Source organism: Boleophthalmus pectinirostris, unplaced genomic scaffold (genome assembly GCF_026225935.1).
Source record: "Boleophthalmus pectinirostris isolate CB_2022bp ecotype Guang Dong unplaced genomic scaffold, ASM2622593v1 HiC_scaffold_22, whole genome shotgun sequence".
Lineage (NCBI taxonomy): Eukaryota > Metazoa > Chordata > Actinopteri > Gobiiformes > Gobiidae > Boleophthalmus > Boleophthalmus pectinirostris.
Window position 1 is genome coordinate 5,758,723 of NW_026571190.1, and position 16,860 is coordinate 5,775,582.

The window sequence follows — 16,860 nt, forward strand, 5'->3', positions numbered from 1 at the left end:
TTTTCCACCTTGTGATGTCATGAAGCGGTGGTTTTCAAGATAGCAGCTGCTTTTTAACTTTTTAACAGATCTGAAATTATCCAAATGATTCTGAAGGAGTGAAGGAATTTAAAAACACAGTGAAGCCCTTCCTGTGTTACACAAAGTAATGAAGTGTTTTCCATTTGAGAGAAGAACACAGTCTAAATTTGCAGCGTTGTGCATTGTGTGAAGGAAACAAAACAACTTTATAGATCAGAAAATAGTATAAACGGGCTTTAAGGATCATCACTACAGTATTATAAAAATATATGTAAGTTTTATTATCTGAAGATGCAGAAAAAGTTCCACATGTTTTAAAGATAAGTTTTGAACGTCACAAGCAGGAAGTGAGATCAGATAAGAACAGCACATAACAAGCTCATAGGCGGACTGAAGAACAAGATTCAGTCCTGTTTAGACCTGGTTTAGATCTGGTTTAGACTGGTTTACTGGTTTAGTCTGGTTTAGACCTTTAGACCTGGTTCAGTTCTGGTTTAGACCTGGTTCAGTCCTGGTTTAGACCTGGTTCAGTTCTGGTTCAGTCCTGGTTCAGTCCTGGTTCAGTTCTGGTTCAGTCCTGGTTCAGTCCTGGTTTGGTCACACATGGATTCCGGACGTCTGGTGTTTGTCCTTTTGCTCTGCTGCTCTGGTAAAACTTTTATTTTATTCATCTTTTATAGGCTACTTACACATATATTTATTAGTTATTTATTAGCATTTGTATTATTTTAATTGCAGTGTTGGGAGTAATGTGTTATAAAAGTAATGAATTATTGTAATGTGTTGCTTTTTGCTGTAAAGCAGTAATATGACTTTACAGGGGGAAAAATTTTAATATTTTACTCGGTACAAATGTCAGTAACATGAGTTACGATGCGTTTTTAACCTGGATTGAAGTGATGGGTTTTTCTTCATACAAATTCGTTAAAATCACCGCGATATCAGCAGTGTGAAACGCCGGAGACTCGCCCGCGGTCACCTGGCGGTCTACGCAGGCGAGGACCGATGCAGAACTCCACTCTCCACTCGCGAACCGCAGCTGATACCCGATTGCGCCTTGTAGACGCCCTGTCCCACGGGCTCGGGGTTCACTCAGGGGCGGTACTAGATTCCAAGTTCTAGTGCAAGATTAGTCCTGGTGTGGTCCTGGTTTAGACTTGGTTTAGTCTTGGTTCAGTTCTGGTTTAGACTTGGTTTAGTCCTGGTTTAGTCATTGTTCAGTCCATATACGGCAGAAAAGTTCAGCAGTTATTTTGGTGACATTAACTTAAAAGTAATGCAATAGTAATGTAATGCCTTATATTTTAAACACAGTAATATTGTAATGTAATGGATTACTTTGAAATGACAGTAACAAGTCATAAATAACACATTACAGTTTTAAAGTAACTTGCCCAACAGTGTTTATTTGTTATCAGGGTGGAGTGGGCTCTGAAATCTTCCAGGAGTGTTTGCAATGCAGCTTTTTATCAGCAAACAACCAGCCCTATGTGTCAGTTGTTTGGAAAAAAAAACAAGCTTTTTACACAAAAGTCCTGTTTTCTGCTGCATTTAGTTCTTATTTTTTGCCAATAATAAGAGGCATATTAGAATAACTTTGTAAGAGCTCATCTGTGCTTAAAACTCTGCATAAACAGCTGGCCTGTTCTGTTCTTTTACATGTTCTTTTTATTTATTCAGCTTGATGTGTTTTTGCCCAGAGTTAGTGCATTGTCATTTTAAAAGCTTTTCACAATAAGGCTTGTTCTGCAGTTCGTCAATGCAGATTGTTTTATTTTGAAAGTGTTTAGTTGACGTTAACAGCATCTTGACACAGCAGTATGCGCTGGAGGAACTTTTCTGGGGTTTTGGGGCCACTTGGGAGATGTGAGAGGGAGCGCACGGCCGGTGGGAAGAGCAGCTGCAACGGCTCCTCCGGCTGCACTCCTCTCCTCTCAAGAGAAATCTCCTGTGTCTCCCGATTACCACTCCACTGCTGATTGTTATTATTTATTATTGTTAATTATTATTCATCTCATAATTAGAAACCTGTAGAGGGGACAGGGTGGAGAGACACACAGATGTTAGCCAAGTAAATACATGAGTTTTTGTTTACATTTTTTAGTGCTGTCAAATGATTAAAAAATGAATCAGATTAATCTGAAATATGATTAATCAGGATTTATCGCATTGAGCAGTGATTTTAATGTTATTTCAAATTTCCGTTTTACATTTTTTTAAAACAAAAAATTATCATATCTTAATTATTACTCAAATCTAAATGAGTAAATGAGTTTTAAAGTCCAGCTGTCAATAATTTAAGTCTAGAACTTGCATTTCATAATGAGTGAGTGTGGCCACATGTTTCAGGTTAATGTAGCCCTACTAAGCAACAGGTGTAGTGGGTAAAAGACCCTTCATTGCTGCTTGCGGTGTAACTGGCTGTTATGGTGACAGATACAAGATGTTCGAGTTGTACTGGCGTCTTTGAATCCAGACAATGAAACAGACAATGAAGATAAACAAAGAGAATAATGTCAAAGGAAAACTCCAGGAAAAAAGTATGAAGTGTACTATGTAAAAAAATATATATATATATATATTATTTTTTTTTCATTAAAGGAAATCGTAGACAATGATTTATCTTAAAACAAATGACTAATTAGATGAAACATGAATGACCCTTACCTGGCATGGGTGTGATTTTAAAGATATATCATGGAGATTTCAACTTAATTCTGCTCAGTCAACTAAAGTTAAACATCCTAACGGTGTTAAGCAAAAAGCATTTGGGATTGTTTCTCTTCAGTCTACTCTCATTTGGAGGTGCATGCTGGGACTGCGTGACGACAACTGTTGGTGTGTTGGTAAAACTGGTGAAAAGAAAAGAAAAAAGCAAAATTCAACAAACAAGTTAAGTAGTATAAGAAACAATGTTGCTCTTTTGTGGTTAAAGTGCCCATATTACTCAAAAGAAGAACATTTTGTGCAATATAGGACATTTAATTTGTCATTTTACTGTGTCCTTGTATACAGTATCAGTTTGTACATAAGTTAAAAAAGTGGACTAGGGGGAAGAAAACAAAATGTGTGAAATGTGATACTGATCAGGTTTATCCTGCAGTGTCGTGTTCATGCTGAACACAATCGATGAGTGGTCTAAAATAACTGAGACTCATCTAATCTGTGTGTTTTTCAGGGACCTGGGCTCAGATCACACAGAACCCTCAAACAGGTACATACCTACTCACTGCTTCAAAACGTTCAGATTAGAAAGGAGTTTGTCTGGTGTTGTGTGGCTTTGTAAAGACCTGGGATATTCCTGTAATATGAATTAGAAGATCTGGTTAATTCAGTGTCACTCACATTAAAAAGGTTCCAGGATGGTTTGCAGAGGCAGCAGTCCAAGCACTGGTTCTCAATCATTTGAGAAGGTTCTATATTTCCAAAATCCGCTCTGTGATTTCCTTCCCCCTGGGACACTTACACCTGTCTTCATATCATGCTTCATGTGTTCACATGGACTGTTCTTCTACCAACGCATCTCCAGAAGCACCTGGACACTGTCCAACATATATCTGCCCTTTGCTTCTTCTCTTCATTCTTTCTGTATCTCTCTCCTCTTCTCCTCACTCCATGAATCAGTGAAGGACATTAATTTTAGAAAACTGGGTCCGGGCTCATTAATACCACCCAAACATACTGTACCTCTCATCTCCTGATCTCAAATATTTCCTTTTATCTAAAATGAATCAGCCGACTCTCTCAATTATAATAATATATTTTAGTTCAGTTTTGCTGTTAACAATGACCAAAATGTAAAATAATTATGAGACATCTTTAAACCTTAATTTGGTCCAAGTTGTGTTGATTAGTCTTCTGTCTTGTGCAGAATGCTCTCTGAGTGAGGACAACAGACTTGATGTGCTGCTGCTTCTGGATGGTCTCAACCACATCAGTTCAGAAGACTTCTCCAAAGTGAAGGATTTCCTGGTGGTTCTGGTCCAAATCCTCGGTGTGGTTGGTCTTGATTCGGTTCGGATTGCTCTGGTGAAGTGTGGTGAAGAACCTGAGATTAAGTTTTACCTGGACACCTATCATGATCTGCCCTCTGTGGTCAGTGCAGTGAGGAAGCTCTCACAAACTCCTCCTTCTCCTGGAGACCTGACCACTGACGCTCTGGATTCTGTTGTGCAAACAATTTTCCACACAGACCAGGGAGCAAGATTCACTGCACCTGATGTTCTGATTGTGGTCAGTGACAGGAACTCATCGGGCTTAAACAGAAACACTGTTGAAGATTTTCTGGAAATGTATTTTAAAGTATTTATAGTTGGAGTTAAAGGTGCAGATTACAGTGGGTTAAAGGACATTTGGAACCATCCTGATAAGCCTGAAGTCTACACTGTTGAAAACTTGAGTGGTTTTCCAAACACTTTGAGAGACTTCACTCAGTCTTTTTGTCACTGGATCAAGCAGAATCTGGGTGAGTTGTTGCCTCATCTTGCTCCTTTTTCATCTGTGTGTGTGCGATTGACGTCACTGCAGCTCTGAGCCTGAACTCATTTAAAATTTCGAACACCTCCAGAGTTTAGTTGCTGCACAATAGACAATATTGTTAATTTTAGCAAAAACAAACACAATCAGAAATATCAACCTGGTCCCCATGGTGCATCAGTGGGGTCAGTTCATCAGCACAGAAGCAGTTTATGAGGAGTCCAGCCCACATTACATGATCATTATATCCACAATACAATGTGTGTATGTGTACAGGCCCATGAACATTTGTGTGATATTGGTCACACATGAGAATGTGTGTGTTTACTAGTGTATAACATGTCATTTTTCAGGAGTTGTATATATGTTAGTTGTGTGACTGTAGATCAGTGTGTTGTGTATCACCAGAAAAACAAGAAATGGAAATTATTTTCGTTCCAATTAGAATTTTAACGGCTACACTGAAAGAGAAAGGAACTGTTATAATTAGTGATTATCTGGAAAACTATTCATATTTAACTATACAAATGCATAGAATTATAAATAGATAATATTTTTTCTGAGATTTTGAGACCACTCCCATTGCTCTAGCTTGATCCTTCGTGGAGTTATGACCAAAAACGCATATTTGACCTTGGTTACCTTGACCTTCAAGTGACCTTGATCGGTTTCAACCTGTAACATCCAGTGTACCCCGGTTATGTGTGTGACTTGTGTGATGATTGGGTGAATGTTTTAGGCCGCAGATGGTTCAGAAATTGCCGAAATTGCCGAAATTGCTGATCCTTTATAATGGCGTGACCTTTCAATTGATCCGTGTGACCTCAAATGACCTTGGATCATCACCAAACTTTTTTTGCGGCATCGGGCATAAGGGCTTGACCCACGTACCAAATTTGGTGACAATCAGTCCATAAATGGTGGACAGACACACACACAGGGTGAATACAAAACCTGGTCAACCTTTTGGGCACCAGGTAAGTAACAGGCCCAAGGCATCATGGGTCGGAGTTTGGGGGCTACACATATACAGAATCATAGAGTCCTTCTGTCTTTACTGACATTGGGCTTGCTCTTTACTAGTTATACACAGTTACTAAATGACTAACGTGTTTATCAATAATATATTTAACGTTGTTTTTGAACCAGTAAATGTAAAACATTTACATGCAGAGTAATTATCCACGCAGCATGTACACTAATTAAACACAGTTCTGCAGTAGATTCTTTTGGATAGTTACAAAATTCACTTTTATTTTCAGACCTGCCAATGCCTGAATCTCTGAGTTTCTTCGACATTCAGCCAAGGAGAGCTCGTGCCTCATGGACTTTCAGGGGCAGCGAGTTGCAGGAGATTATTCTAGAAACAAAGCCTTTCACAAAGGCGGTATATGTCCCAGGGTATGAACAGACTGCAGAGCTCCTCCACCTGAAGCCAAACACCTTTTATGAAATCTCTATCATTGCATACAGGTCTGGAGGGAAGTAAGTTTGTGACCGGACATCTAACCACACAGCCAGGTACAGCTCTACATCCTAGTTCTCCCTTCTCCTCCTTCCTCTCCCCAGACACCTCCTCCCGCTCCTCTCTTGACTTGTCCTGGTTTTGTTTGTGGTCTGCAGACTCGGTGCGGTTGAGCGGTGGTCCAGGCCGGTGCTCTGGTTCTCTGGAGGTGCACACAGATGAGTTGTGGAGCTCAGTGTGTGCAGAGGGCTTTGGTCAAACTGAGGCTGAGATAATCTGCAGGGAACTGGATTGTGGAGGAGTGTCTGACCTCCAGGGGGCGCTGATTACAGAGGGATCTGTTGTGGGGAGGTCGTTTCACTGCAGTGGAGAAGAGGCAGCACTGAAGGACTGTGAGAGCTCTGAGACGAGCTGCTCAGCCACTGCCAACATCACCTGCACAGGTAACACGCCCTCCATTCTAATGCAGATTCTTACAGCATATTTGGTTGTGGAGGAGAAATGACTGATTTCTACATAATTATGAAATATTATCTTATCAGCTTTTTAAGATGTTTAACTTTAGGATATACTATATACACATGCTGTATTTTAAATGTTTTGAAGCTACCAGTAGCTCTTCGCCCCTTCCTCAAAGTACCTTGCTAAGGGATTTCTGAATTATATGTATTGTGCTGAATAAGTCAAATTTGATTTAATTTAATTAAACATCTTTTACCAGTGTAAATGTATAATTTTGATGCCTAGTGTTGTGCACTATTAAATGGATAATAGTTCATATTTTATTGACATCTAACTGTACCCCATCTAAGGTTTGCTGTGGTTCTTATAATAACTCATTTTATTGTAACCGCTAAAATTAGTAGCTCTGTGGCATTCTTCCTTTGTAAAGGTCGCTCATTAGCTCAGTGTACTTAGCTCCTCCCTTCAGACAGATATGAGGCGTTGTGTTCACCAGGAATCTGACCAGAAATGCCACCTGAATGAGCGGTGAAATGTCTCTACTCCAAAACGTTTGTCCAGTCGATGGAATAAATGTTTTCTTTTGCTATAATGAAGAAAATGATGGCATAACTGTAGTTTTGTAGTTTGTGTGCAGCCCTCTACCTGCCAGCCCATCAGGCCTTGTTCTTTATCAGACTATTAAAGAAGTTCATGGTTTATTTATTATCTCCTTATATGGACTCAGCGGATGCACTCTCTGATAGTGCCAGTGGGCACACGCACTGCAGCTGCTCAGAAGAGATGTGTATTGATGATTGATGGATAGATTGAAGAGTATTTAAACTGTCCGTTCACATGAGGCTCGTATGAGGTCCAACATGGCTCATGCAGGGAAAAAGCAGCAGAGCAAACAGATGGACACAACAGGGAGTGCGCTCTTAAAGAAGACAAATGTTTTTTCCTGGTATTTACTTAAAACATTTCAAGAGCCTCATTTTACTTTTTTTTTCTTTTTCTTTTTTTTTTTTTTTTTTTGAATATATATTATTTAAGGTGATTATTTCTTTATTTATTACATTGAATGAATCATTATTTTCTGTCATGGCTCACATTTTATATTCACCGTATATTTTGTTTGTGTCCAGATGATGTTCTGTTGTGGCTCAGTGGACGTCTCTGTCATGGTTCACTGCAGCTGAGGCACCAGGACCAATGGAGAAAAGTGACAACTTCAGTCCAGGATTTGGACTTGGACTTGGGCTCTGCTCTGTGTCAAAAGCTGGGCTGTGGTTTGGCAGATGACATTTATTTTGAACGTGATATCGTGCCTATCTGGTGGCTGGACCCTGAGTGTGTGAAGCGGAGAGCTGTCCTCGGAGACTGTCTCACCTCCAACAGGACCCAGGACAAAAGTAGTTTGTGGCTAGACTGCTCAGGTCTCTACTATATTGTAACATTTCTAAAAATGTTTATGTGGATTACATGGATGATAATAATCCCCCACTATACTTGCAAACTGCACAATAATCTGCTGATTATTTCATGTTTTCTCTCCACAGACGCCTTCCCTGGTGTCAAGACGCTGGTCTCCTCAGAGGGAGTTTTTCAGTCCAGGGGGCACAGGGCTCTTGTGAGGTCCAGTGCAGACTTCAGTGTCTCCTGCATTTTAGATAAACCATTCTTCTCTGTTTTTTTCCACCTGCTGGCTCCAAGTGGGAATTACACCCTACCATCTGTCAATCACTCTGCGCACTTCCTGTTCACAGCCTTTGGTCCCGAACACGCAGGGAACTACACCTGTGGTTACAGTACACATAATTCAAGTGAAATCAAAAAGAACGTGACCCTGTACATCGGCCGTGGAGGTATAGTTCTTCAGCTGTTTGAAGATCCTTTGTTTTATGATTATATTTATGTTGAACATCTGTACAGTGGCAGACTCAGACCTGCTCCTGAGAGCCGGGATCCATGTTCTCATCCTGCTCATCTCCACCACTGCACTGTACTTCTACTGTCAGGTAAAAAAAAACAGGACAAAAACAAGACCAGACCAGATCCAGAGTTCAGAAGTTAGAATCCCGCTCCGACATAAAACAGCACTGATGCCACCTCCCACTGATAAATGCTGTTGTTGTGCCTTTGGGCAAGACACTTAGGCCTCTCTCACCCCCAGTGTCTATGTACAGTGGTGTGTGAATGTTTGTGTGTCTGGGTGAGTGCTTCCTTGATCTAACAGTGTCTTGAAGGTGTTAAAGCTCTATACGTGTTGATTTATCTTTTCAATAAAGCAGGAACTACAATAGGGCTAAATAATGACTTAAAAGTTCCTATATTACACAAAATAGATTCTTGTTGAGATTTAAGCCATGTTATAATGATGTTACCTTATGAAAAACAGACCTGGAGTTGTGTTTTGATCCATTCACATGTTTGAATAACCCTTCATTATTAGTCTGTCTTTCTATTGCCAAAGCTCAAAATGCTTTGTTCCAAAATTGCGTAATATGGACCATTTAAATTGTATTAAATCAGTACTAAACATGTTTTTATTTAGGCCATCGGACGGAAACAACGAGGACAACAGCGATTTGCTCATCTCCCTCTTCAGTGAAAGGCAAATATGAGTCACATTTTGAGTTATTATGATATTAATGTTTTCTTCATTGGTGCATTTCACTCAGATATTTGCTTTCCCATCTCCTTTTCATAACTCCAACCCAGCCTCATTCTCACTGTGAGTAGGTTCTCCTCTCCACAGAACTGGCCTGTAACATGGCCTAGGGTTTGTGTTAGTTACCTTGTGCCCCTTTAACTTACTCTCTGTTATAATATTGTTTCCACATCAAAACATCCCTGGAGATTTGTTTGGTTTCATTCACACATGTCAAGTCAACAATCAAGTCCAAGTCCATCAGCCTCTAGAATGTAAAAACCATCAATAACTCGTAGGCAACTAGCTGACAATTAACTGCAAATGTTTGTATGCTAAAGTAAAGAGTCACCGAAATATCAAAAAGGAACTTCACATATCTTTAGCCTCTTATAACATGTGTGCTAAACATGCTTCAGATATACATTCTGACAATGAAAGAAAAATCAACAATAATCACTGAAATAACTTGAAACTGAGAAAGGCAATGATAAATAAAAAATTACTGAAAATTGTCCAACAAAAATCAAACATTGTTTTCCCCTGTGGTTCAGCAGAATTATTAGAAAAAACTAAATAATGAAACTGGCCTGGACAAAAATGATGGTACTTTTAACTTAATATTTTGTTGCACAACCTTTTGAGGCAAACTGCAAACAAACAATTTCAGTCACTGTCAATGACACTTCTGCACTGATCAACTGCTATTTTGACCCATTTCTCGTGAGCAAAATCTTCTAGTTGTCTCAGGTTTGACGGGTTCCTTCTCCAGACGCATGTTTCAGCCCATTTCACACATGTTCAATAAAATTGAGATCTGGGCTCACAGAAGAATACTTCAGAACAGTCCAATGTTTTGTTCTTAGTTATTCTCCAGTGTTTTTCGCTGTGTTTTTGGGTCATTATCCTGTTGGAAGACCCATGACCTACAACTGAGACCAAGGTTTTTGACACTAGACAACACATTTTGTTCCAAAATACCTTGACAGTTTTGAGATTCCATTGTATTTTGCACAGATTCAAGACGTCCTGAGCCAGATGCAGCAAAACAAAACCCCAGAACAAAACCAAGCCTCCTCCATGCTTCACAGTAGGGACAGTGTTCTTTTCTTGGTGTGTTTCATTTTTGCGTCTGTGAACATAGAGCTGATGTGTCTTGACAAAAAGCTCCAGTTTTGTCTCTTCTATCCAAAGGACATTCTCCCAGAAGCTTTGTGGCTTGTCAATATGCATTGGACAAATTCCAGTCTCACTTTTTTATGATTTACTTTCAACAGAGGTGTCCTCACATGAAGTTCACTTTGGCTCAAACACTGATGGATGGTGTGATCTGACACTGATGTACTTTGCCCTTCAAGTTCACTTTTAATTTCTTTGTAGGTTGTTCTGGGCTCTTTGGTTCCATTCATATGATCCATCTTTTCAATTTGTCATCAATGTTCCTCTTGCAGTCGTGTCCAGGGAGGTTGGCTTCAGTCCTGTGGACCTTAAACTTGTGAAGAATATGTGTAACTGTAATCACAGGAACATCAAACTACTTGGAGATGGTCTTATTGTCTTTATCTTTAACCTGCTTGTCTATCATTTTCTTTCTCGTCTCCTGACACAGTTCTCTTCTTGTCTTTCTCTGGTCCATGTTCAGTGTTGTGTCCATCATGTCTTCGAACTGCACAATGACACATGTCCTCCTTTAAACAGACAGACTGACTGAGGACAAGTTTGAAGACACCTGTGACGCAGATTAGAGACACATTAAAGTTTAACATGTCCCTATTATTCAGGTACTTACAATCTTTTCTAGAGGTACCATCATTTTTGTCCAGGCCAGTTTCATTAGTTTAAAAAAAAAAAAAATCTTTTGAACAACAATTCAAAATCATTGTCTGATTTTCATTGGTTATTTGTCAGGAATTTTTTATTTATTATTGCTTTTCTTATTTTCAAGTTATTTCAGTGAAAATTGTTGATTTTTTTTTTCAATGCCAGAGGGGTACCAACAATTTTATCCATGACTGTATGTTGATCTTGTAAAATTTCATGAGAATTCCTGTTTCAAATTGCTAAATGTTTTCTCTCCTGGTTTGTGGTGAGGGTGAGGTACACACAGCTAGTAGTAAAAATTTTCAAAGGACAACCATCCTGAGAACCCTGTGAAATAAAGACATTGAGTTTATGTTACCATTTTGTCATAAGAGTAAAATACTGTCAGCACTGGATAATCACGGCATTTAAAGGTCCGATATTACACAAAATGGACTCTTGTGAACTTTACGTCATGTTACAATGTGGTTACCTCTTCAAAAACTGCTCAAAATGTGATGGTATAGCCATTGTGGAGGTTTGTGGTAAAATGTGGCTGTCCGTGAGTTTGTTGTATAGTAAAATTGCAAAATTTGGTGAAAATAATCAAAACTGGCCCTTGATATCAGCCCAAAAATATCATCAGATTTTCTCCAAGTACAGTGTTGGGAAGGTTTCTTTTGTATTCCCCTACAGATTACAGATTACATACCTCAAAATGTAGTTTGTAACGTAATACATTAAATTACTTAATGTGAGTAACTTAATCTGAATACTTTGGATTACTTGATATTGTCATGCTTTTTAAAACGACATGAATGTAACAACCACATCCTGAAAATTCTCTGTTCTCTTCAAATTGTCTGTTGAGCCCAAGTCTCCATGAACAGACTTTTGTTTACTGTAAAGTAGCAAAGACTAGAATATCTTAACATAAGATGTTTTATCTGATAAAAGACAATAAAAAGCCCAGTTTTTCCTTAACCAAATTAAAAATATTATTGATAGAGAAGTGATTTTTGTATGAGATCACTGCTGCCTTAAAGTATGTCCAGCCTACTGTTAGGTGTCATATTGTTTAGTCCTGGTTTAGACATGGTTTAGTCCTGTTTAGACTTGGTTTAGTCCTGGTTTAGTCCTGGTTTATTCCTAGTTTAGTCCTGGTTTTAGTCCTAGTGTAGACCTGGTTTTAGTCCTGGTTTTAGTCCTAGTTTAGTCCTGGTTTAGTCCTGGTAGTCCAATGAGATTCATTTGGTCTTCCGATATTCTATGTTATTAGGTTCTTTTTTTCAGACCTAGAGTGTTATTTCATACCTGACAGTTTCGACCTGGTTTCGACCTGGTTTTAGTCCTGGTTTAGTCCTGGTTTATTCCTGGTTTTAGTCCTGGTTTTCGTCCTGGTTTAGACCTGGTTTAGTCTTGGTTTAGACCTGGTTTTAGTCCTGGTTTAGCCCAAAATGTGAAAACAGGAAAATACCTCTGTGTAATCCATTTATTTCAACAAAGTAACTGTAATCCAATTACCACTCACTGAAACTGTAACTGTAACTGAATACAGTCACTCATAATTTGTACTCTGATTACGTAACACCGGTACATGTAATCTGTTACTCCCCAACACTGTCCAAGTATAACCAAGATTGTTGACTTGCAAATAACGACAGATCTTTCTTTTTTGTGTGAGATGTTTTAAAACTTGAGACCAAAAGTGACAATATCTCAAATATACTGTACATAGATTTGTGTTGTTTATGATCTTTTGCTGATTTTGTACTAAAACGGTATCAAAGTAAAGTTATTTTGACGGTTTTGAGTGTTAATATTTGCTTCACTTTGTAAGCCTCTCAAATGTGTCATGCTGTATTTAAAGGTCCCATATTACACAAAATTCTAACAGATCAGAAAATAGTGTAATACAGGCCCTTTAAGATGTAATAAAATGATAAATACAAGAATATACTATATGGATTACATTTATCTTGATTCTCTATTAATAAAATGCACTGTAATTTCATGTTTTGTATTTTAATGATAATGTAAATAAAGTCCTGGAGATCATTTACGTTTATTATATTTTTTTACGATGATTTCTTCAATGTTTATTGCATGTTATACTGTCTATTTTATGAATTCATCATAATCACATCATTTAAAACCAAACACTGTGTAGTTACATTTAGTCCATACTGTTATTTAGAACTTAAAGCTCCTATATTATGGAAAATTGACTGATGTGAGCTTTAAGCCATGTTATAAAGGGCTGTGTGCACAATAACGGCTAGCTAATTTTGAGATATAATAAATATTACAATAAAGTCACAAACCAATATATTCAAAATTTCAAAAATAACAATAATACTAATGATAATTGGGGTAATCTTTATTTTAAGAGGTGTCACAGTGTCAGTTTAGTTCAAGAGCAACACAAATAGACAGAGATGAGCCTGGTTTTAAAATGTGGACAGTAGACTGCTTTATTTTGTTAATAAGTGTAAAATATTATTACTTAAAAAGTTCTGGTAGAAGTTTGAGTCGATCCGGGACAGTAACTGCTCCTACTGCATCTGAGTTCGGTCAAGTGGTAACGGAGGGAAACGGGCAGATTTTTTTTACATTCAAATGTCTCTTATTCAGAAACTAGAGGGACTATTGAAATAAGTAAAGTATCAGAATGTAGGAAAGAGTTACACTCCAACAGGGTCAAGTTAAACCTGTGATATTCTTTCAAGTTGTTGACAAATTTTTTTAAAAACTCATGTCGGTAACAGAGGGAATGAAATATGCAGCACTTTTTGGGCAATAAATTCAAACAGTGATAGTGGTTCTCACTTCCATATCCTTAACAAACTGGTTTGAATATTTGCTTCATATAGTTTTCTACCATATGGTACAAGATTAGGTTGAAAAACCTCTTACTTTTTGACTAATGAGATTTTTTATTAAGAAAGGTCATGGTAACGGAGGGAAAAGTAACGGAGGGAAAATTGTTCAAGCAAGTAGAAGGTGCATGATTTTACATAATTTGTCAGTTTTTTTCTTCCGAATACTTTAATATTACTTCAAAATGAAATGAAACTATTTCTATAAAATATGTCAGATCTTCCAAGCTAATTTTTATCATTTTAAATACTTTTAAAAAAAAATCATGTACCTTCATCAACAGTTCAAAGATGGAATAACACAAGATATGATGAAATACATCCATTTATTTACATGATTTTCAGGTCTTTGAAATTTGGGAAATAATTTTTGTTCCATGTTTCATACATGGTCTGTTTAAAACATATGGAACTTTAGAACCAAAAATGGTACAGAAAAAAGGTCAACAGTTTCATAAACTAGAGTACATATGTATCTGTTCAATACATTTTTATATCAGATGCATTAACTTGAATTTTTGGCCTTGCTGTTTACTTCTGCTTGACCAGGCCCATCTGTTACTTTAGTTCACACATGCTCAGTACAGCTCCAGTTTTGAGACCACAGTGTCCTGGATACTCTGAGAAAATAACAGTAAGAATCTCCTGTTTTCTCATCACCGGGATACTGGCATTAGCCTGATTCATCAGCTGGTTTTACTTTGTGGAAACCGTCTGACCTCGCAGCATTAGGCTTTGTTCGCTTGACTGTAGGAGGGTACTTTTTTAATTTAACCAATCATTGCTATTTGGTTGTGATGTATGTAATGCTCCAAATCCCGTAGGAAGAAGGACAATAACGTCTTTCCCCTTGATAAAATTAATCAAACATTCTCTTTGTTCCAGCTTTAAATCCTTGATCTCAGGAATTGTTGAGAACACAGAATGTCTGTGTTCGTCTACATCCATCTCGACCGCTTTGTTTACTGTTGTGCTGTTCCACAAAAGGAACCCAGACAGGCACGACAAGTTTAACGTCATGGCTTCAGAGCTCACAGCTGCTTGGCCGGTGCGCGGTCTACAACGTCCGGGGTTCTTGCAAATGTTTAATGTATTCTGATTCCTGATCCAGTCTCTGGAGATAAATGAAATTGAGCGGAGGCACTAGGTGGTACCATGCTGGCTAGTGATCCCCCCCAAATATTAATAAACTCGCTAACCTCGTTTTCCCTCCATTGACGGGACTCCAAGCCTGACGTGTAGGTGGGATGAATCCGACATGGCTGTTCAGACTGAAGTTGCATGTCAACAGGTCGGATATGTACTGGTTTTAGGAGCACATATCCAAGTGTCCTGGGTCACATTTGAAAAAAACTGGATCTGTTGTCTGATCATTAAAAGATCAAATACAGGAGCACAGGGGCCAAAAAATCAGATTTGGGTCACTTCAGGTTGCACTCTGAACGTAGCCTCACAGACTGTAAAGAGGGTTTGAACAGGGCCCAGGAGAGATCACTAAATTACATTGCATGGACATTTAAAACCTCTCGGGGCATGTTTTTGATGACGGAACAACTTTGTATAATAATCCATGTATCATTCATTCATTCATTTTTCAATATAAAACCAAAAATAAGAAAATTAAAAAAACAACAGTTTTCTTCATTGAAAACCAAAATGAAAAAACAGATAATGATTAGTTTTTTCAGTTTTAGATTTTTTATTTAAATGAAAAATGGAAAAAACGGATAACGGGCCATTTACGTGACTTCCGTGACTGTGATGCCGGACTTTTGTGCCGCATACGGACCGAACCAGGACTGAGCCAGGTCCGGGACCAGACCAGAACCAGAGCGGGACCAGACCGGAACCAGAGCGGACTTCGAGCTTTGACTCTGAGCCTCCGCAGGGTCCGAGCCTCAGCTTCAAGCTCCGGCCCTGTCGTGAGCTCTGATCCTCCAGTCTGGTCCCAGCCTGGTCTCGGTCTCAGTCCTGGCCTGGTCTCGGTCTCAGTCCCGGCCTGGTCCCGGTCTGGTCTGGGCCTGGTCCCGGCCTGGTCTCGGTCTCAGTCCGGGCCTGGTCTTGGTCTCAGTCATGGTCTGGTCCCAGTCTCGGTCTCAGGGTGCTGTCACACTGACTGTAGTTGTTGCACCAAACAGTCCATTCACACCAAAAGCTCTTAGTTCGGTTCGTTTTCATTTGTGTGAAAGCGTCGACTCGGACCTGGTGGTCTTGGTTCGCTTGAATCCGCAACAAATACCAAATTTTGGTGTGGTTCCTCTGGTGTGAACGTGAACTCGGGTCCAAACCATAGACAGCAGGTCCAAACGAACTATTCCAACCTGCGTGAGCAGCTCTGGTTCAGGCCAGGCTCAGAGGAGCTCGAGCGGGGAGTGGTGTTTGGAGCCTCGACCTGAGAAGCACTTTCCCCGGGAAGAACCAAATGCGCAGAGGACGAATGGTCAAAACAATCTAACCAACCAAACTGGACTCATGCTTCTGTCCGGATGCTTTGCACCTCCTCTGAACCAACCGCGGTTCTTGAGCGCGAAGGACCGGAGCAGCCCGTCTGAACCTGTAGTCTACAGTGCATTCTCGCTTTCCCCGCACGAAACCAGCATGCAGGCGATGACACAGAACCACTTGGACCACTGGTCTCTGTCTCAGTCCCAGTCTGGTCCTGGTCTGGTCCCGGTCTGGTTCCGGTCTGGATCAGTCCTGGTCCCATCCATATGCAGTGCAAAAGTTCGGCATCACAGTCACGGAAGTCACGGAAATGTTTTCCGTTTTTTCCATTCGTCATTTAAACACAAAATCGAAAACTGAAAAAACAAATCATTATCTGTTTTTTCATTTTGGTTTTGGAGACAAATAATGAAGAAAACTGTTGTTTTTTTGTTTTCTTATTTTTGGTTTTATATTGAAACAAATGATACATGGATTTATAATAACCTCTCTTTAAAGAACTCTGAGACTGAAACGACATTGTGAAACCTGCATGAGTTTTAAATGACAGCCGTGTCCCTGTCCTTTGTTTTACTGTTCCCTCTTTCTTTCGCACTCCTCCCGACTCAATTAGAACTCCCTGGAACTACCCCCGCCCCCCTCCCTTTCTTCCTCTCTCCAACCCTCTGCCGACACCCCCA

The 16,860-nt window shown here is 39.3% G+C and overlaps 1 protein-coding gene across 1 annotated transcript; it reads left to right on the top strand.

Annotated features, from left to right (window-relative positions):
* The first annotated feature begins 608 nt into the window (after nucleotides 1-608).
* Nucleotides 609-9,317, top strand: LOC110160411 (CD5 antigen-like). The gene is made up of 9 exons (XM_055158559.1): nucleotides 609-670; nucleotides 3,200-3,235; nucleotides 3,893-4,486; nucleotides 5,760-6,018; nucleotides 6,121-6,405; nucleotides 7,552-7,842; nucleotides 7,966-8,271; nucleotides 8,339-8,424; nucleotides 8,961-9,317. The coding sequence occupies exons 4-9, from the start codon at nucleotides 5,946-5,948 to the stop codon at nucleotides 9,015-9,017; spliced, it is 1,098 nt and encodes a 365-aa protein (XP_055014534.1). The 5' UTR covers nucleotides 609-670; nucleotides 3,200-3,235; nucleotides 3,893-4,486; nucleotides 5,760-5,945; the 3' UTR covers nucleotides 9,018-9,317.
* Nucleotides 9,318-16,860: the final 7,543 nt, after the last annotated feature.

What these genes read in the sequence shown, in the direction of transcription:
- LOC110160411 (XM_055158559.1), top strand. Translation starts at nt 5,946, where the DNA reads ATGAAATCTCTATCATTGCATACAGGTCTGGAGGGAAGTAAGTTTGTG. An exon ending in ACATCTAACCACACAGCCAG is followed by an intron (nt 6,019 to 6,120) that starts GTACAGCTCTAC and finishes TGTGGTCTGCAG; the next exon opens with ACTCGGTGCGGTTGAGCGGT. An exon ending in CCTGTACATCGGCCGTGGAG is followed by an intron (nt 8,272 to 8,338) that starts GTATAGTTCTTC and finishes ACATCTGTACAG; the next exon opens with TGGCAGACTCAGACCTGCTC.